The 22357-nt window shown below is 44.4% G+C and overlaps 1 protein-coding gene across 1 annotated transcript in view; it reads left to right on the top strand.

Moving 5' to 3' along the window:
• LOC131381272 (uncharacterized) overlaps positions 1–22357 on the top strand; it is a 55532-nt gene that overhangs the window by 13495 nt on the left and 19680 nt on the right. The window contains exons 2-4 of the mRNA XM_058428093.1: positions 2585–2800; positions 17713–17896; positions 19065–22343. Of these exons, the coding sequence (XP_058284076.1) occupies positions 2595–2800; positions 17713–17896; positions 19065–22343 (3669 nt within the window). The 5' untranslated portion in view covers positions 2585–2594. The remainder of the gene's footprint in view (positions 1–2584; positions 2801–17712; positions 17897–19064; positions 22344–22357) is intronic.

Genomic DNA, 22357 nt, shown 5'->3' on the forward strand with positions numbered 1-22357 from the left:
GGTTCTTATCATGAAGAGATGCTGAATTTTATCAAATGCTTTTTCTGCATTTGTTGAGATGATCATATGGTTTATCATTTCAAATTCTGTTGATAAGATGTATCACATTTATTTATTGATTTGCATATGTTGAGACATCCTTTGCACCCCTGGGATGAATCCCACTTGACCATGGGGTATTACTTTTTGATGTGCTGTTGGATTTGGTTTGCTAGTATTTTTTGAAAATTTTTGCATCTATGTTGATCAGAGATATTGGTGTGGAGTTTTCTTTCCTTATGTGTCATGGTCTGTCTGATTTTGGTATAAGGTATTACTGGTCTCACAATATGAGTTAGAGAGAACTCATTTTTCCTCAAATTTTTTTTGGAACAGTTTCAGGAGGACTTGTATTAGTTCATCTTTGTACATTTGATAAAATTCAACTATGAATCCATCTGGTCCTGGGCTTTTCTTTGTTGGGAGATCTTTTATGACTGATTTAATCTAACTATTCATTATTCATCGGCTTAGGTTTGCTATTTCTTCCTGGTTCAATATTGGGAGGTTGCACTTTTCTAGGAATTTATTAATTTCCTCTAAGTTTTCTAGTTTGTAAGCATATAGTTGTTCATAATAGTCTCTGATTATCTCTTGTATTTTCATGGTATAAGTTGCACTGTCTCCTTTATCTTTTCTGATTTTGTTTATTCAGATTTTCTCTTTTCTTGGTTAGTTTAGCCAGTGGTTTATCAATCTGTTTATCTTTTTGAAAAATGAACTTTTCATTTCATTGATACTTTGTATTTTTTTGTCTGTATTTCATTTAGCTCTGCTCTGATCTTTGTTGTTTCTTTTCTTCTGCTAACTTTACATTTGGTTTGTTCTTGCTTTTATAGCTTCTTGATGTGTGATGTTAGGTTGCTAACTTGTAATCTTTCTTTTTTTTGATGTAGGCATTTAATACTATAAACTTTACTCAGCACTGCTTTTGCTGTATCCCACAGGTTTTGTTTGGTATGTTTTGTTTTCATTTTTATTTGTTTCAAAAAATTTTTAAATTTCCAGCTGGGCATGGTGGCTCAAGCCTGTAATCCCAGCAGCCTGGGAGGCCAAGGCGGGCGGATCACCTGAGGTCAGCAGTTCGAGACTAGCCTGACCAACATGAAGAAACCCTGTCTCTACTAAAAATACAGAATTAGCCAGTATGATGGCGCATGACTATAATCCCAGCTACTTGGGAGGCTGAGGCAGTGGAATTGCTTGAACCTGGCAGGCAGCAGTTGTGGTGAGCCAAAACCGTGCCATTGCACTCCAGCCTGGGCAACAAGAGCGATAATCTGTCTCAAAAAATTAAAAAAAAATTTGTTTTACATTTCTATCTTAATTTCTTTTTCTTTCTTTCTTTTTTTTTTTTTTGAGACAGAGTCTTGCTCTGTTGGCCAGGCTGGAGTGCAGTGGCGCAATCTCCGCTCACTGCAAGCTCGGCCCCCCTGGTTCTTGCCATTCTCCTGCCTCAGCCTCCCAAGTAGCTGGGACTACAGGCACCTGCCACCACGCCCGGCTCATTTTTTTGTATTTTTAGTAGAGATGGGGTTTCACAGTGTTAGCCAGGATGGTCTCGATCTCCTGACCTCGTGATCCACCTGCCTCGGCCTCCCAAAGTGCTGGGATTACAGGCGTGAGCCACTGCGCCTGGCCTTATCTTAATTTCTTAATTGATGCAATGATCACTCAGGAGCATGTTGTTTAATTTTCATGTTTTTGTATAGTTTCCAAAGTTCCTCTTGGTATTTATTTCTAGGTTTTATTCCACTGTGGTCTGAGAGGAACTTGATATGATTTTAATTTTTAAAAATTTGTTTTGGCCGGGTGCTGTGGCTCACGCCTGTAATCCCAGCACTTTGGGAGTCTGGGGTGGGAAGATCACTTGTGGTCAGGAGTTCAAGACCAGCCTGGCCAACATGGTGAAACCCCATCTCTACTAAAAATACAAAAATTAGCCGGGCGTGGTGGCAGGCGCCTGTAATCCCAGCTACTCAGGAGGCTGAGGCAGGAGAATCGTTTGAACCCGGGAGGCGGAGGTTGCAGTGAGCCGAGATCGCGCCATTGCACTCCAGCCTGGGAGGCAAGAGTGAGACTTTGTCTCAAAAAAAAAAAAAGAAAAGAAAAATTTGCTTTGTGGCCTGACAGAGGTTTGTGTGGGAGAATATTCCATGTGCTGATGAGAATGTATATTCTGCAGTTGTTTGGTAGAGTGTTCTGTAAATGTCTGTAAAGTCCAATTTAAGTTCAATGTTTCTTTGTAGATTAACCATTTCTTAAACTGCCTCTATTTCATATAGTTTGTGAGTCCATCCGCCATTGTTTGAACCTCTGAATCTATCTCATTGTACCTTTGTCCCATTTTTTAATGTTTCTGCTAAGTCACAACCTATCCCATACTTGTGAGGTCCTGAAAGTATCTCCCCCAACTTATCCCTTTGATATTTTGCAGATTTCTTTCTCATCATAGAAGTAAAATTAGATGAACATCAAGTCAAAGAGAAGTAGGTTTCCATGTCAGTCAGTGTGAGTTAAACTGTGTTGTAACTTCTGTTCACAGACTAAGAGAGATGGAGTCTTTCCTCTTGGATGACATCAGCTCTGTGATACAGAACAAAGGCATTGAGAGAATCATCTCACCAATGATTGTTCAGCTTTGCCATCTGCTCATCTCAATGGAGAGGAAAGAAGTGGAGAATGAAGTATTTGCCTCATTGGAGAAGATGGCCAAGGAATTGGCTAAAGCTTGTGAAGACTTCGTGCAAGTTGCCAAAAGGTAATTCTTTCAAAGAACACAATAAATTTTCACTCTGACAAATTTGCAGAAGAAGAAAAGTGTAACTAGAGACTTATTATAATCTTCCTAAGTGCTTTTGGAAAGAAGTCAGATGAGAAAAAAATTAATTGATAAAACGCAAAGACACAAAGCAAATTTATTTAATAGGTTGTTATTTATTACTTGGGGTATAATTGAAGTATGCAAACATTTCAGAGTTAGTTGACTGAGTTTTCCACTAAGAACAAGTTCTACGTGCCATCAGAGGGTTTCTAGATTATTATTTCATTTCACAGATGAATTATTTTCCATTATAGGGATAAGAATTTTCAGAATTGTCTAAACACAATTTTCATGTCTGTCTTTTAGTGCATTTGAGCCTGATTCTTTATTAGTAAACCTGCATGCAAATTATTTTCATATTAAGTTTCAATTCCAGGGTTAATACAAAATAGCCTAGTTATAACAACAAAACCAAACTCTATTAATAAAAACTGAATACCACCACAAAAATGTTACTTTTTTCTTTTTTGCCCAAAACTTCATGTAGGTGTTGGAGCAAACCGCCTATGTTTGAATCTTAGCAACACCATCAATTTACGCAATCCTATAAAAATTCCACAAGCTTTCTTTTTTAAACGGAGCTTGAAAAGTTGATACCAAAGTCTATATGAAAAACCTTAAACATAAGAACAACTAGGAGAACCCTGGAATAAAAAGCTGTGGAGTGATAATAGCTTGTCAGGTATTAAAAACACATTCTAGATCCTCTTTTAGGAAAGTGTGTGATACTGTCATATGAAGAGACAGATTGACCGCTGGAACAGAATAAAAAGCCCAGAAACACACAACTACACATGGATCTGTACACCACAAAGAGTGGACTTCAGTGCACGGAAATTTAAAAACGAACCAGGCTGGCCGGGCGGGTGGCTCATGCCTGTAAACCCAACATTTTGGGAGGCTGAGGCAGGTGGATCGCCTGAATTCGGGAGTTCAAGACCAGCCTGGCCAGCATGGTGAAACCCCGTCTCTACTAAAAATACAAAAATTAGCCAGGCGTGGTGGCGGGCGCCTGTAGTCCCAGCTACTCCGGAAGCTGAGGCAGGAGAATCGCTTGAACCCAGGAGGCGGAGGTTGCAGTGAGCCGAGATAGCGCCATTGCACTCCAGCCTGGTGACAGAGCGAGACTCCGTCTCAAAAAAAAAAAAGAAAAGAAACGGGCCGTTAGGAAGTCCTGTGGAGAAAGCAGGCTATAACAAATGAATCTAACAATATTACAAACGCATGATACAGCCTCACTGAAAGAGTTGCGGGGAGAAGGAGGAGCTGACCTAAGCAACTTTGGAAGACAGCCTTTTGACTGGATACCCTAAAACTAAAGAAAAATTGTATATTAACACAGTATTCTAGGTAGTAAATTTGTTTCTCAGTAATTTTGAAACTACAAGTATAATAAATAGATAAATATGTTGTAGATAATGAAAGTCGGGGTCTCGCTCTCAGAAAAAAAAGTTACAAATAAGCAAGGAGGGAAAGTTAGAATGAGCCCTGTGGAGTAGAGTGGGAGGTATCAGTATGAATCTGTGCGTGTCTATGTACACACATCTATAATACACTAATCTGTGTTTAGCTATATTTTTTCGCTCTGTCTTCTGAGAAGCCCTAGAAGCAGTGACACCCCAGTATTTCTGGGGAAATGCCTGAGAAATTCTAGGTCTGGAGCCAGGAATAAACAAAATAAGGCTGGAACATCTTGTAGCACCAGAAGGAAAAGAAATGTTGGAGACGTGTAAGAAGGACGTGTGGTGGGCTGAATAATGGCCCCCAAATATGTCCAGATCCTAATCCCCAAAACCTGTGAATATGTTACTTACATGGCAAAGGGACTTTGCAAATATGGCTAAGAACCTTTAGATGGGAGATGATCCTGGATGATCTGGGGGCCCAAGGGGGTCACAGTCGTCCTTATAAGAGGGATGCAGGAGGATCAGAGAGAGGAGAAAGGAATGTGAGGATGGAAACAGAGATCAGAGTGATGTGCTTTGAAGATGGAAGAACAGGCCACAAGTCAAAGTACACAGGCAGCCACAGAACCTGAGAGAAGCAAGGAGACAGATTCTCTTCTCAGAGCCTCCAGAAGGAGCCAGCCTTGCTGACACCTGACTCTGGTCCATTGAGTTCACTTTAGACCTCTGACTTCCAGAACTGTGAGATAATAAACTCCTGTTGTTACTAAATTTGTGGCAATTTGTTATAGCAGCAATAGAAAGCAAATACAGGACACAGCCAGTCTGAAAGAGCCAATGGCTGAAGCTAGGCCAATTCGAGCAGTAAAATAAGTAATGAGAGGTGAAGCCAGCTGGACTTCCTGGGTGGAGTGGGGACTTGGAGAACTTTTCTGTCTTACAAGAGGATTGTAAAACGCACCAATCAGCACTCCGTAGCAAGGATTCTAAAACACACCAATCAGCACTCTATAAAATGCACCAATTAGTGCTCTGTAAAAGGCACCAATCAGCACTCTGTGAAATGTACCAATCAGCGCTCTGTAAAACGCACCAATCAGCAGGATCCTAAAAGTAGCCAGTCGCAGGGAGGATTAAAAAAAGGGCACTCTGATAGGACAAAAACCAAACATGGGAGGGGACAAATAAGGGAATAAAAGCTGGCCACCCCCCAGCCAGCAGCAGCAACCTGCTAGGGTCACTTTCCGTGCTGTGGAAGCTTTGTCCTTTCGCTCTTCGCAATAAACTTTGCCACTGCTCACTCTTTGGGTCTGTGCCATCTTTAAGAGCTGTAACACTCACCGAGAAGGTCCACAGCTTCCTTCTTGAAGTCAGCGAGACCGAACCCGCTGGCAGGAACCAACTCTGGACACAGTAACAATCGTATTGCATATAAACTAAGGAATAAAATAAATATCCATGAGCCTATACTACATTTTACACAAGAGGGAGGGAATTCTACACTTCAGAATTGTCACGCATGAAAGACAAGAAAAGCCCAACAACCAGTCAATAATTGAAGACTGAGAAAACATGATTAAATGCCACATGATATCCTGGCTGGATCCTGCAACACAAAGGTGACGTTAGCAGAAGAACTGGTGAAACCCAAATAAAATTCGTCATTCGTTAGGAGTGGTGTACCATATTAATTTCTTAATTTTGATAAATGTACCATGATGGTATAAGGGAAGATGGGTAAAAGGTATACAGAGTAAGGCCACAGGCATTTACCTTGAAGATATGCCTCCATGAGTATGTTAATACATATATATAAAGTTATTTATTTCAGCGTTAATTGTAATTGCAGGCCAGGAGTTGTGGCTCATGCCTGTAATCCCAACACTTTGGGAGGCCAAGGCGGGTGGATCACCTGAGATCAGGAGTTTGAGACCAACGTGACCGACATGGTGAAACCCTGTCTCTACTAAATACAAAAAATTAGCCAGGCATGGTGGCGCACGCCTGGAGGCTGGAGGCAGGAGGCAGAAGAACAGTTTGAACCCAGGAGGCGGAGGTTGCAGTGGACTGAGATTGCACCACTGCACTCCAGCCTGGATAACAAGAACGAAACTTTGTCTCAAAAAAAAAAAAAATTGTAATTGCAAAACATCTGCAGCAACACAGACGCCCAAACATAGGAAATTCATTGAATAAACATTTAATGATTTAATATTCGTTGAATAGTACATCCACACATTAGAATATTATACAGCTGTTAAGAAAAAAAAGGACGATCTTTATAAGCAGATCTGGAGTGATTTCCAAGATATAATGTACGTGAAAAAATAAAGGAAATATGTAGTGTGTATGGTAGATGCTGTGATGCAGCACCGGGATCCCTTTGGGAACTGAGGACTTAGTGCTGCTGGCAGAAAGTCCTCAGATGTCAAACCACTATGGGGTCTGCCTGTACTGAAAAGAACTGGCTTGCCTAAGGGTACATTTTTTCCTGGGGTGGCCCACGTTTAATGACTGATAGACGCGTGGTATAAAGACCCCTGGCTTTTCACCTATCATGGGACAACTCTGAAGGGCCATCCCAGTTTCAGAATTCTCCACAAGGTTAGCTGAGGCTCTGCTGAGGCCGCACGGCAGCTCAGCTTCTCCCTCTGTCCAATCCTGCTCTGTCCCTTTCCTTCCTAGGGATTAATAGGACACTTTCTAGTAAATCTCCTGCTCACTAATCACCATCTCAGTGTCTGCATCCCAGAGCCAGCCTGTGACAGTATGCTATCTTTTGTATAAGAAATAAGGAAGAAATTAGCAAATATATACAATCATCTTGTTATTACCAAAGAAACACAGCAAAGGTAAAGCTGACACTAAAAGAGATTGGATCCGTACTGAAGTCAGTACGCTGAGATGGAGGCAAGCAGGAGAGAGGGACACACTCTGCCTATATGTTTTTATGTGATTTTCACTTTGGGAACCATATTCACGTTTTCTATGTATGCAAAAACATTTAAATCTTCAAGGATGGGGAGAAAACAAAACATAAACTAATGTATCTAAATGGATTATAAGTTAATGACATAATCACACTGAGGAAAAATAAGAGGAGTGAAGGCAAATAACTTTTAAACAAGGTACTTTAATAATCTTCAGTCTAAAGGCGAAGAAACCTGCAAACTTATATTGAACTCCACTATGTGAGTTTTCAAAATGGTATGGGTTAGAAATTCTGAAATTACTTCCTGGGTTCTGTACTCATAGAACAAATGAGTAAATGTATCGAGGATATTGGGAGGCAGGTTTCTCACTAATGGAGAAGGGAGATAATACATATGGAATGACGGTAGGACAGGGAGATCCCTGTGGTGTTGTATTAAAATCGGAGGTATCAGCATGAACTCATATTTGTGTGTCTATACACTGGTGCATGTGTATTTCCTTCCTCTGTCCACTGGGAAGACTCAGAGGCAATGATACCAAAGAGCAATGAGCATACCTGTTGCCCAGATCTTAGTTTCTAAATACCATTTGTTACCAAAAGAGCCTGGAATCTTTGGAGAAACAGCTGAATCTAAGACTGGGGTAAGAAAAAATAAATGATGAACCTGGAATATCTTGTTTACAAAAAAGTAAGAAAAGGATTTTTTAGAAAAACTGATGGGAATATATCAAAAAGACACAAGGAGTCAACCTGAAGGGGCAAATTTGGGACAAATATGGCCCACTACGGGATAATATGAGCATCAAAATAACATGATGATAATGGATTACAACCCATGAAATAAAGTAAGAATCGATGAATTCATTATGATAATAAATGAACAAATAAAGAAGGGGATACTCTTCCTTATAGTAGCATGACAACAAATGAATGTAGAAGGAATCATGCAGTTAGATAATTATCGTTTGGCAACTATCATAATAACTGTTTTAGGCAATGTTATTTACGGATGCTAAAATTAGTGGGCAAAAGTTGAACAAGGAGCTGGATGCTTATACTGTCTCAAGGTGGCTTCCTGCAAGGTTTTCATTGCTTACACAGGGGAAAATAGTTTTACAGAGGAGAGTTGTGGCAGGTATCACCTTATCCACGTGATCTAAGTTAACGTTACTATTATTGGGACAAAAACAGCCTCATGTGCTTGCTAATGCAATGCACTGAGAAGAACGCAGTGTCACTCCTGGAGAATTACTTCCCAAATGTATAACCTGAATCTATTAATAAAACATCAGACAGACCTGAATTGAAGGACTTTCCACAAATAACTGGCTTGTACTCTTCCTAAAATATCAAAGGTCAAGAAAGAGAAAATCTCAGGGACTCTTCTAGAGATAATTAAGCCCTGGGGGACACTGTGCACTTGCCTAGTTTCAACTGATTGGAGCTCTTCTTTCTGGGATTCCTCCAAGTGGGTTGGGGGCTGGTTGCTGATGTTCTAGTCCTAATTGCATAGGGATCAAGGAATCATGTTCGAAGAGGTCCTCTGAATTGGAGCTGACTCATCCTAAAAAGAGAAGAAAAGCAGAGCAAAGGGTTTTATAGTGATCCCTGTGGAACATTCTGAAAATGTAGCTGTTTATTTTTTTAATTGAAAATAATTGTATATTTTCATGGGAGGTACATAGTGATGTGATACAATGTATAGTGATCAGATCAGGGTAATTAGCATATTCATCATCTGAAATATTTGTCATTTCTTTTGTTGGAAACATTGAATTATCCTCCTTCTAGCTTTTTGAAACCATATATTATTGTTAACTATAGTCATTGTACAGTGGTACAGAACACAAGAATTTAGTCCTTCAATCTAGGTGTAATTTTGTATTCTTTAACAAGTCTCTCCCTGGCCATCCTTTCCCCCTACTCTTCCCACCCTCAATTCTACTTTTTACTTCTATGAGATCAATTTTGGTTTTTTAGCTTCCACATGAGTGAGAATGTTTGGTGTTTAACTTTCTGTTCCTGGCTTATTTCACCTAACATGATGTTCTCCAGTGGTTGTGTTACTGAAACACCAGGGTTTCAGTCCAGGCTCTGCTGCTTACCACAAAGAAAGCCAACCACTGAGACAACAATTAATGCCAAGGAAGAAGGCTTTAATCAGGTGCTGCAGCCTAGGAGATGGGAGATGAGTCTCAAATCCATTTCCCTGACCAATTAAAATTAGGGGTTTATATAGCAGAGAAGAAATCCAGCAGTGAGTAAGAAAACAAGAACTAGGGAGGGCAAGAACTAGGGAGGGGCAAGGAAGCAATCATGACGAATGGGAGGCCTGGTGTCCCATGTCTGGATGCGGTGATCTGGTGAGTTTCTGTTCTTCGATGCTTTTTGAAAGGCCTGGGGGAATTCTTTCCTGAGGAAGGATTCAGATAAAACAAATGTAAGTTTCAAGTTTTAGGACCAGAAGGGTCAATTTCTATGTTTACTCCCCACCACCCCCACACCCCCCCAAAAAAAAACTGTCTATGGGAGTATTGGGTCAGTTTCAGTTGGTGGAATCCAGTTCTTTGTCATTATAGGGCTGAAGTTCCTGTTTCCTTGTTGTCAGCCAGGGGCTGCTGGTCTTTGCTCTTGGAGGCTGCCTGCATCCTATATGGCCCCCTCCAGCAATGGCAGGTCAAATTCCCCTCATGCTTTGAAACCCTCTAACTTCTCCTTCTGCAGCATCTCTCTCACTCACTTGTCTGCCAACCTTTTCTGCTTTTAAGGGCTCATGTGATTACATTGGGCCCACCTGGATAGACCAGAACCCACTCCCTATTTAAAGGTCTCAATTGCATCTGCAATGTTCCTGCACAGCAGTACCTAGGTTTGAGTTTGTTTGACTAACCAGGGGACAAGAATCTCGAGGGGGGAGGCACGGGGGCAGGGACAGGATGCGTCTTTAGAATTCAGTCAACCACAGTGCTTTATAGTTAGATGTAGTGCACATTCTCAGATTGGTAACAGTTAAGAAACTTTGAAATATTGGCTTTGCATTAGATAATGGTACAGATGGTCCCAATTTACCATGGTTCAATTTACAATTTTTCCACTTTATGATGGGACAAAAGTGATATGCATTCAGTAAAAACTGTACTTTGAGTACCCATACAACCGTTCTGTTTTTCACTGAGTACAGTAGTCAATAAATTATATGAGATATTCAACACTTTATTATCAAATAGGCTTTGTGTTAGATGAGTTTGCCCAATTGTAGTCTAATGTAAGTATTCTGAGCACATTTAAGGTGGGCTAGGCTAAACTATGATGTTTGGCAGGTTAGGTGTATTTGCATTTTAATTTTTTGTTTTTCTATTTTTTTCTCAGAGATAAAAGAGTTTCAGTGTGGTGGCTCATGCCCGTAATCCCAGCACTTTGGGAGGCCGAGGAGGGTGAATTGCTTGAGCCCAGGAGTTGGAGATCAGCGTGGGCAACATGGCAAAACCCTGTTTCTATCAAAAATGCAAAAAATCTGCCAGGCATGGTGGCTTGCACCTGTGGCACCAGCTACTTGGGAGGCTGAGGTGGGAGGATCGCTTCAGCCCAGGTGGTGGAGGTTGTAGTGAGCTGAGATTGTGCCACTGCACTCCAGCCTGGGTGACCCTGTCTCAAAAAAAAATCCAAAAAAACAAAAAGAGAGAGTTTCTACTGCCCAGGTTGAATTGCAGTGGCACAATCTCAGCTCATTGCAACCTCCACCTCCTGGGCTAAAGCAATCCTCCCACCTCAGCCTCCTGAGGAACTGGGACTACAGGTTTGTGTCACCACACCCAGCTAATTTGTGTGTGGTTTTTTTTTTGTTTTTTTTTTTTTTGAGACAGAGTCTTGCTCTGTCGCCCAGGCTGGAGTGCAGTGGCGCAATCTTGGCTCACTGCAAGCTCCACTGCAAGCTCTGCCTCCTGGGTTCATGCCATTCTCCTGCCTCAGCCTCCAGAGCAGCTGGGACTACAGGCGCCCGCCACCACGCCCGGCTAATTTTTTTTTTTGTATTTTTAGTAGAGACGGGGTTTCACCGTGTTAGCCAGGATAGTCTCAATCTCCTGACCTCATGATCTGCCCGTCTCGGCCTCCCAAAGTGCTGGGATTACAGGCGTGAGCCACCGTGCCCGGCCGCTAATTTGTTTTTTTAAAGACAGGGTCTCACTATGTTTCCCAGGCTGGTAAATGCATTTTCAATTTACAATATTTTGACTTACAATGAGTTTCTTGGAACATAAACATAAAATCAATGTTTAATTTTAGAATTGTGATGATTGTTCTGTAGTTTTGAGAATGAATACCTTCACTAATATTTAGTGTGGATTTGGGGAATCCACACTAAATCATTCCGGGATAAAGGGGCATCATCCCTGGGACTGTCCACACACACACACACACACACACACACACACCATAGAGACAGTGAGAAAAGCAAATGTGGAAAAATCGTAACAATTGGTTAATCTAGTTAAAGGATATATTGGAGCGGCGGTCCCAACCATTTTGGCACAGGGGACTGGTTTCATGGAAGATAATTTTTCCATGGATGGGTGTTGGGGAGTGTTGGGGAGGGGGTGGATGGTTTCAGGATGAAACTGTTCCGCCTCAGGTAATTAGGCATTAGATTCTCATAAGGAGGGCACAATCTAGATCCTTCATGTGTAGAGTTCACAATAGAGTTCGAGCTCCTGTGAGAATCTGACGCCGCCGCTGATCTGACAGGAGGCAGAGCTCAGATGGTGATGCTCACTTGCCTGCCACTTATCTCTTGCTGTGTGGCCCGATTCCTAACAGGCCACGGACCGGTACAGGTCCACAGCCCAGGGTTTGGGGATCCCTGTATTACTTTATATTGTACAATTCTTTCACCTTTTATAAGTTTGAAATTATAGGAAATAATAAGTTACAAAAATACTGTTGAAAAATATTTATGCTCAAAAGTTATGAGAATTAGATAAAAAGAGTATTTAAAACTGTACGTGGGTTCTCAAAAAAATAGAATTAATATATGACAACAATGACCCTTCTGAGTATATATCTGAAAGAATGGAAAGTAGGGACTGGAACCAATATTTGTACACCCATGTTTATAGCAGCATTATTCACAATGACCAAAAGGTAGAAACAACACAAATGTCCATTGAAGGGTGAATGGATGAACAAAAGTGTGGTGTATTCGAACAACGGATTATTATTCAGCCTTAAAAATGAAGGAAATACTGACGCATGCTCCAACATGGATGAACCTTCAGGACAATATGCTCAGTAAAACAAGCCATTCACAAAAAGACAAATACTGCATGATTCCACTTATATGAGGTGCCTAGAGTAGTCAAACTCATAACGAAAATAGAATGCTGGTTTCCAAAGACCCCAGGGGTCAGGGGCAGAGTTTCAGTTTGGGATGTTGAAAAAAGTTCTGGAGATGGAGGGTGGTGATGGTTACACAATAATGTGAATATACTTAATGCCACTGAATGATACACTTAAAAAATAGTTAAAATGGTATTTTTTTTGAGACAGTTTCGCTCTTTTTGCCCAGGCTGGAGTGCAGTAGTGTGATCTTGTTTCACTGCAGCCTCTGCCCCCCCAGGTTCAAGTAATTCTCCTGCTTCCTGAGTAGCTGGGATTACAGGTGTGCACCACCATGCCCAGCTAATTATATTTATTTATTTATTTATTTATTTATTTATTTTTTGAGTTGGAGTCTCACCTGTCACCCAGGCTGGAGTGCTGTGGCATGATCTGGGCTCACTGCAACCTCCGCCTCCCTGATTCAAGCAATTCTCTGCCTCAGCCTCCCGAGTAGCTGGGATTACAGGTGCCCGCCACCACGCCCTGCTAATTTTTTTATTTTTAGTAGAGATGGGGTTTCACCATGTTGGCCAGGCGGAGCTCGAACTCCTGACCTGAGGTGATCCGCCAGCCTCGGCCTCCCAAAGTGCTGGGATTGCAGGCACGAGCCAGCGCGCCCGGCCTAAAATGGTAAACTTTATCTTACGTATATTTTACCATAAAAAAAAGATATAGAACTAGGGTGAAGATGGGGGAAACTGTACATGGTGTGACCCATGTAAAAAAAATCATGGAAAGAAATTGCCAAAATATTTATAATAACTTATTTAAGAGTTTGAGAGCAGAATGATTTTATACTAATTTAATACTACTTTGTACATTTGAAGTTTTCTAACAATGCATTTTATTACAAAAAAGGCACACTAAATTTTGGGAGAAGCTAAACATCATTTTTGTCTGTTTCTGTGCAAATGCCTCTGTTGTATTGTCTGTTCCTGGCAAGGTGAATTATTTATACACAGCATTATCTGTACTCATGACCGTGGGAAACAATCCAGCCCATCTATTAGGGCAGTACTGCAGATAATTCGTATTGGTCTGGCTCCTCTTACTTTCAGAACAAGCTCCTTGAGCAGTTCTCAGGGAAGTCCAAATGGAGTCAATCAGCACAAAACGTGCTAAGTGTTTGGCTGGCAGTCTGAGCCTTCCCTTCTGCTACGTAAGCTCTCAGGAGGCCAGAAGGAATTTGCCGCACCAGCAGTCCCTGGACCAGAGTTTGGCAGTAGGGCGGAGCTTTAGGCAAGACCTTTCAAAAACAGGCCAACACAGTATGTGTTTTCTTTTGCATACAAATACATGATGAACATCAAATATATCATATAATGAATATGAATGAGTTGAAGGAAGGAAAGAATTACCTATACGCCTACAACCTAGAGATAAGCATTGTGAACATTTCCATATACTGTATATTTATTCCAGATAGTTTTCTTTTCTTGCTCTCCTTTTCACTCCCTCTTCCTATCCTTTTCCTTCTCCCGGCTCTCATTTTCCTTTTTAAAAACTCATATAAAGAAATATCTGTGTAAGTATGTCTACCCATATGCAAATATACACATGCATATGCATGTATACGTGTATATATAAAACAGGTCACACGATTGATAGACAGGCCCCTGCACTGCACATCCCCTGAGGGGTCCCATTCACTCCAGGGCTAGGTGAACAGTACCTCTGGGGTAGTAGAGTGCACGGCATAAGCATCACAGCAGCCCTGGGAAAGATGGTGGTTTAACTCATCTCCCCCTCCACTTCCAACTCCAGTCTACACCAAGATCAAAGACGAACTCATGTTTTCTTCTTCGGTGGTTTTGAACTTACCTTTAGATCCCTTATCCATTTAGAGTTCACTTTTATTGGATCTCTATTTTATATTTTTCTAAATGACTACCCTGTATCCCAGCAATATGAGATGCCACCTTCATCTTTCATCTTTTCATATGGAGTAATTTTTAAAAATTGAATACAGTACAGTGTGTGTCTTAGTCTGTCTTGGCTGTTATAACAAAGCTCCATAAACTGGATAGCTTATAAATAACAGAAATTTATTTCTTACAGTTTTGGAGACTGGGAAGTCCAAGATCAAGCCACCAGCAGATGTGGTGTCTAGTGAGGTCCTGCTTTCTAGTTCATAGATGTCATCTTCTAGCTGTGTCCTCACATGGGGGAAGAGGCAAGGAGTCTCTCTTGGGCTTCTTTCAGAAGGGCACTACTCCCATTCATAAAGGTTCTGCCCCCAAGAATTACTTCGAATAATTACCTCCCATACCTCCCTTTTATTTAATACTATTACATTGGGGGTTAACATTTTAACATATGAATGGGGGGTACATACAGATATTCAGACCATAGAAGTATATATGCAAAATTACAGTAGCTCTAGATAGTATTATCTCCTTCTAGGAAGAGAAGGAGATAAATTAAATTAAAATTAATTTTATTTTATTCTGGTGGGCAGCTAAAGTAGGGACAGCTCACCCTTATCCAATTAAAGTCTTGAAATAATTCAAGACTAGTTTCAATCTTGTGAGATGTTTATTTCCAGTATGTTCCTCCTCCTAAGGGATGGATTTTCTGAAAACCTAAAGTATTTATCAGGTTCCTTCCATATTGATGAGACTTGCACTCTAATTTTTGTTTTCTCAATGCTGTGATACTACTGGTCTCAGCATAGCTGCTGCCGTCTGCATGGTTTTTCTGCCTCTTGACCTGTGTTACCTAGGAAAAGGTGCTGGGTGCTGGCAGCCTTGGTAGCTCTCCGGGACCTTAAAACAACTGTTTTATTTTACATTTTAAAATTGTTGGGGTTTTGTTGTTGTTGTTTTTTATAGACAAGGTCTCGCACTCTTGCCCAGGCTGGAGTGCAGTGGCATGATCATGGCTTACTGCAGCATTGACCTCCTGGCCTCAAGCAACCCTCCCACCTTAGCCTCCCAAAGTGCTGGGATTACAGACATGAGCCACTGTGCCTGGCCTAAAAATATTTTCTCCATCTTCCACAGGTGTTCTTAGTGGAAAAGTTGGTCTAATACCTTCATGGTTTGAAGCAGAAGTTTGAGAACATTCACTGTTATATCTCAAATCAGTGGTCTGAAAGATGAAGCCAACAATATCGTGCAAACGAGAAAGTAAAAGCAGAAATTATGCATGACAAAAATAGTTGAATTGGAGGATAAATGCAGGACACTCAACTTGCAAATCATGGAGCTTCTAGAAGGAGAAAAATGAAGAGATTCGGGAGAGGCAATAATGAAACAAATGGTAGAAGAAAATTTCTTTGAGCCAATTTATGACCCAAATGTGTAGATTATAACTGTACCTGGGTGCTGGGTGAGACACATTGGTAAGATTCCTGAAATCCTAGTGCTTTCAGACAAAAGAAAACTTATTTATGGACGGAAATCATTTAGACTAGCCCCAGGTTTCTCCTCTGCAGCTCTGGAAGCCTGAAGATGTGGGAATTAAGTCTCCAGGCTGTGAGTGGAAGGGCCTGCAACTCAGAATGTTCTACCCAGACAGCTCATCATTAAGCAGACAGTGGGAAGGATAAACATGCAGATCTGCAAGGACATAGTGAATGCATCTCCCCAACTGAGAAAAATATCCAGAAACAACTCTACCTAAATCACAGAGAGCAGAAACTCCAGATAAGAGAAGGTGAAGAAGAGACAGGATAATAGTATGGTATCCTGGCTGTTAAGAGTCAAATTTCTTATCTCTAAGCTGCAAAGCTAAGGGAGATTCTAATTGCAGCCTCAGATGAAGAACATTCAATTATCTCAGCCAAACTTAAAAGCAGGGGTGGAAGTGAGGGGAGAAAAAAGGACAGAAACATATTTTGTAGGGCTGAAGGAAGAGTGAGTAGAGTGGGGAAGTTTTATTGAAGAGTTTCTATTGACTTTCTCCACATGATGTAGCTTGTACTCAAGTCATATTAGGACACAGCCATTGCATTGCCTTAGAGCTGGACCCACGTGTCTCTCACGTGTGCACCTCTGATTCTCGATGGCTTTGTTTTTCTCCCTTCCATTTTAACATTCAGAAATGAGAAAACCCAGGAAACTAGACTGGCCAGGTGAGGGCCTCAGCTTCGCAACTGAGCAGCTGTCAGGAAGTGGCACAAAGCCATATTTATGGGCTGAGGGACCTGCATGTCAACGGGAGCTGATGGACAAATTATCTCCCAGGAATCAAAAGTAAAGGAAGGGAAGGAGACAGCTGGCATGCGTTCTCTGCCCTCCCCCTGGTCCCCCAATGTCTCCGCATTTCACTGTGCTGGGTTATTTGGGGCTAGTAGTGTGATTCTCTGCACTGTAAATTCAGGGGATATTTCATGTGTAGGTGGCTGGGATGTTGGGGGCAGGAAGGGATGTGGGGCATTGAAATTTACTGCCACTCTGTAAGGGACCTGAAGCTGGGAGGAGTGTCTCAACAGTCACTCCCCCTGGCACTCCCATGTCCTCCTAGCCTACAATTCCAAGGGCACACAGCTCTGCCTCATTTCTAAAGAATAACTATTAAAAGGGTGGGAGCTGGAGGGAGTGGGACTTTTATGTATTAATGTATTTTGTGGGGTGAGGGGTTACTATTGAAAGAGAAATGTTTGAGATCACATGAACAAAACAGTTGCTGTGGACATCTGTGTTCATTCATGGAAACTGATTTTTGTTACATAAAACCTCACCTCTTGATAGCATGGATTAAAATGAGATTCTAGATACTGTTTTCTTTCTTTAAAAATAGATTTATTGTTTTTTGTAGTAATTATTCATGTTCATTGCAGAGAAAATTAGAGTAATTAAAATTGAAACAAAGCAGATTTTAAAATGCCAAGATATAACCATAGTTTGAGGATTATCCTTCTAGAAAGACTTCTCTATGTCCACCTGTATACAACTGAAAACAAACAGCATCTTGCCATACATACATGCTATTCTGTAATTTGGGCATGGTACAGTACGGTACGGTATGGTATGTGTTTTCTCAACACTGCATCTTGGAGAGGATTCCATGACCAAGCCTCCAGTTCCATTGTAATGGCGACTTCGTGCTCTGTAACTTCTGTGTATCATAATTTCCTATAGGTATGTTTCTCTTTTGTAACCTGTTACAAATGTAATGTGTCTGTCCAGGCTTGCCGGAGACTCTGAGGAGGAGTGGCTCAGGGAGGAAATGGAGGCTGCTGCCCAGTCTCTGACGGTGTTTGGAAGGAACATCACACTGGTGGCTCAGAGACTCCATCTTCAGCCAGAATGTCAGCGCCACTGGGAGGAGCTAGTGACCACAGCTCAGCAGATCCTGGTGAACACCACAAAGGTGAGGCTGGTGTCAGAGCTGGCTGGCTGGCCAGTCTGGACAGAAAGCTCATTGCTGTCCTCAGTAGCAGACGCCTGCCCCAGAGAGAGAAACCTGCCCAAGTTTCTGCCAGGACCACATGCACAGAGTTAATCACCAATTTAATAAATGCTAAATGCAGAACCTGCCTTAGAAAACTGGGTGGACATACTGAGTTAGGGTCTATGATCTTCAATCCACTGTGCAACCCCCTTACCCCCCACACTTAGCCACCAACTTCCAATAAAAAGATTTCATCAGAGGGGTCATTTTCCATCTTGCTTTTGTACAGGAGCTATGGGGAGAGGCTACAGAAACCTCTGTAACTCTCAGCCTATTTGGCAAACCTGGCTCCAAAGTGAAGGCTCTGCTGCACTGGCATAGCTGGAAGGATCTCAGGAGGCCAGGATGATGCCTCAGCCTTCAAATTCTCCCCCTTCTCCATCCTGACATTCCATCATTACCGCACAACGTTGTTCCCATTAGAATCCATACACCTTGAATATTAGCAAATATTGTTCATCTTTAAAACTTTAGTAATGTGGGTTATGCATAGGTATTTGTAACTTAACAGGTCCTTATTAAAGGAAGGTAGGAGATAGGGAGTAGAGAGCACAGAAGGGTTTGGGGTACCTGCTGATAAGAGGAGGATAGGCGGGAAGGGCAGGCTCTTGGAAGCGCTTGGTACCAGCTCTGTTAGAGGGGGTAGACAGAGCTGTCTGAGAATGGCAGGGTCAGGCTAGGAAAGATTTCTCACAGGCACTGCCTGGACAGGCCACCCCTCCAGCTCCCACCATCCTCATCCAAATAGTAAGTTCTCCCGAAACAGCTTTTGTTGCGTGCGTGATACCACGTATTCCGTCCACTGCTCCACCCCTACCTAAAGACCTGCACTCCAAACCCAGCTTGGACCCCACAGTAAATGTAGTTCAAACGCAGGAGGCCTTAAATTTTCGTAAAAGCAAACGTTTTCTTATAAACACCACTCCTAAGCGACTTTTTTCCCTGAGATTCTACACTCTTTAGTCTTGGGAGGTGAAAGGGACAAAATATTTGTAAAACCAAGGAGGGAGCAGCTGCCATTGCTCTCCCCGTGGCTCAGGAACCGGCACGCACCTTCGAACCTCTCTGCCTCTCCTTGCCCGAACAGGTCCTGCTCCTTGAAGACGCGGCGATGGCGAGGAAGATGGTGCGGGCGGCTGGTTGGTGCCTGACCTGCCTGGACGCGCTGGAAGCGGCGGGAGACGCAGCCTCGCTGCGCGGCCCCTTCGCCGACCTGGCCGCGGCGCTGCTGCGTCTGGGGGAACTGGCGGCGCACAGGCCAGAGGAACGCCTGGGCCGCGCGGGCCGCCTGCTTCGGGGCTGCGTCCCCGCACTGATCGCGGCCGCCCGCGGCCACCTCCGGCATCCGCGCGATCAGCAGCTGGCCGCCTCCCGGCGCCGGGTTTGCGCTCTGGCCAGGAAGGCCCTCGGCGAGCTCCTGGTGCAGCTGGACCCTGGCGCCGCGGCGTCTGCGGCCCGCACGTGGAACGGCGCGCTCGTCCGGCGCCTGAGGCAGTTGCACGAGCTGCTGGTGGCGCCCGAGCCCGAGCCCCTGCACCTCGGCCTGCTGGACCCGCCGCTGGCCGCCGTGGTCTGGCACTGCATGCGCCTGGCCGCCTGCTCTGCGCCGCCCGAGAGGCTGCACCTGGTGGCCCGCTGCGGCCGGCTGCTGCAGTTGCGAAGCGCTGGCGCCAGGCGCCTCACGGGGATTGGCGGACCTCCCGGGAGAGGCCGGGGAAGGCCGGAGCCAGGACAAGCGCGCACGGCGCTGCGGGTAGCGACGGAGGCCCTCTCCCAGGGGTTCCGCACTGGGCTACTCCGCCAGATCCTGGACACCTTCACGGACGTGCAAAGTCCTCTCCTAAGGCTGGTCCAGGCGGCGGTGGCGACTCCCGCAGGCAGCTCCCCTTACGTTGGCGAGGCCTTGCCGAAGAGCCTCCAGCTTTTTCTTGCTACTTTCCATGACAGGGCCAAGCAGATGCTCAGAGTGGCTCACTTGGCATTGGTTTGCTGCCCTCGACAAGAAATTGGCAGAGACATGGAGGCCGCCATGGCAGGCATTTGGGGGCTCGTGGTGAGAGTGCAACAGCTTTTCTCAGGAAGCCGCCAAGGGTCTGGCCAGGACTGGAACCCTGCCACCCTGCAGGCCCTGCTTCGGGCCTGGGCCAGGGAATCCGAACACCTGTTGGCATGTTTTGATGATGTTCTCAATATTCCTGAGTTCCTGAGTGTGTCCATTCAGGAAATGACCAAGCACTTGGACTTCTTTACATGGGCTTTGGAGAGTGGGGATTCCAGTGAGTTTTCCCGATGTGTGGCATATCTACAGGGCCGGGCCACACACATAGTGCAGGTAATGAGCAGGTATGTGGGCCGGGAACGAGATCCCATTTTCCGGAATGGCCTGAGAGTCTTGATCCAGCAGCTGGAGCAATCTTCACTGGTCTTGGGTGCAGCTGCGGAGCGCTGTTCACATGAATATGGCTCTCTGGACACTGATGCATTTTTAACCGTGGCAAAACATCTGATCTATTCAGCTCAGAGCCTCAAAGAGGGGCTAGATGGGACTAAGCACCCAGATATCCTCAGCCCCCTTCGGGACCAAGTCCACAGGTTTGACATTGCTAACAGACAGCCTTATTTCATTCTCCCCAGCCTCCAGAGCTCTGCAGCACCTGAACTGAAATATCAGAGAGTGCCTAGGTTAGGGGAAAATGACCTAAGCACCTCCTATCCACCAATGGACCATTCTTCCCACCCTTTGATTCCTGACACCTGTCCAAACAGGAGGGGCTCTCCACCCCCTGCCATCAGCAAACTCATCCTTGCTGTAGAGAGCTGTGACCACCAGGCAGTGGCCTCAGCTTGCACCAACCTGCTGGAGCATGATGCAGCTGTGGGTGCAGCCCAAGAGGTCCTGGCTGGAGAGGGGCCACTGGGGCCAGAGAGGATGATGGGACTCCAGGGTATCTCAACACTGGCACCTCCTATTATTGACCTAGCAAAAGAGATAGCACATTGCACAACTGCTAGAACTGATAGGCTTCTGGAAGTGGCTCTCCAGCTGTCTGGCAGGACCAGGGAAACCAGGCAGGGTTTGGCAGCCATGGCTGGTGACTGGTACCCTCTGTGTCAACAGCTGTTTTGCCACAACCCAACAGCTGATCTGCCAGAGAGTACAGCAGTGTTCCTGGAGCTTCAGCGGAATTTAGCCTCAGTGGTTCAACTAGCAGCTAAAAATGGTCCCATGGATTTGGATAAAAACAACCTTGATTCAACTCGGCATCTGGAAGTGCTTTTACAAATGCAAGGCAGATTGAAGGAGACAGAGACCCATGCTAAACAGTTGTTGGAAAAGGTTTTGGCCTTTGATGGTCTTCAAGCCCCCAAGTCGTGGGAAGAAAGCGTTGAGGATGGGTGTCTTCTATGGTCAGTGGCTGTCCAAGACCTGCTCCAGTACATGGAGCAGCTCAGTGGGAGAAAAGGCCTGTTCCTACTGCCCCTGCGGCTGGCAATGAAGAACCAGCAGGGATTGCAGGAAGGGTTGGATCAGGCAGCAGATGTGTCTCAGAGGCTACAAGAGGCGGCCAGGCTGTCCAGCCTACTGTGTGGGGATGAGCAGGAAAAGGGTGAGGTGTCCTTTCTGTGCAGGGAAGTTCATGTACTCACAGATGCTCTGCTGGATGTGGCACAGATCCTGGCCTCCTCCCCCAAACCATCTCCCAGCCTGTCCACGCGCTTTGAACTTCTTTGTTTGGAGCTCACCCTTCAAGCCAAGGCCTTGACTGGCCACCTCAGCACCATCAACGCAGACTATGAATGTGCCTTCCAAGATGTTATCTGCCCAAGGCCCTCTGTCTGCAAGGACCCCCAGACTACACCAGAAAGCTCCCTGGAAAGAATGGTGTCTGGTATCCAAGCTGTACAAGGAATTGTGGTAGAAGGTCAAGAGTACAGGCCCTGCCAGGAAGACCTCCTTATGGCTCTGGAGAGCATTCTCACCCTCACCAAGGAGGTGGTCCAGAGGATCCCTGTGCTCCGAGAGTACCCAGAGGAGGGGGGAATGCACATCCTAGGCTGGCTTCGATGGGAGTGGGCAGCCAAGGCCCACCATGCTGTGGCCCAGCTGCAGGCCTGGAAAGGTGGTCACACCAAGGCCTGGAGACATCTGGCCCAGTGCTTGAAACCTTGGGAGGAGCCAGCAAGGGCCTCAGAACAGGATTCTATCCAGCCCCAGTTCTTCTGCAAGGAGGATGCGGCTGGAGCCTCTGCAATGGGCATTGTGGATTCTCAGAGTGCTGTCCCCGGAACTCCCCTAGGGAGCTCAGTGAGGACCTGTATTGCTGAGCCAGGTGTCCCTGGGACAACCACAGTGGACCTGAGCATGGTAGGGTACTCAGT

The sequence above is a fragment of the Hylobates moloch genome, unplaced genomic scaffold, assembly GCF_009828535.3.
Source record: "Hylobates moloch isolate HMO894 unplaced genomic scaffold, HMol_V3 SCAFFOLD_15, whole genome shotgun sequence".
Taxonomy (NCBI): Eukaryota; Metazoa; Chordata; class Mammalia; order Primates; family Hylobatidae; genus Hylobates; species Hylobates moloch.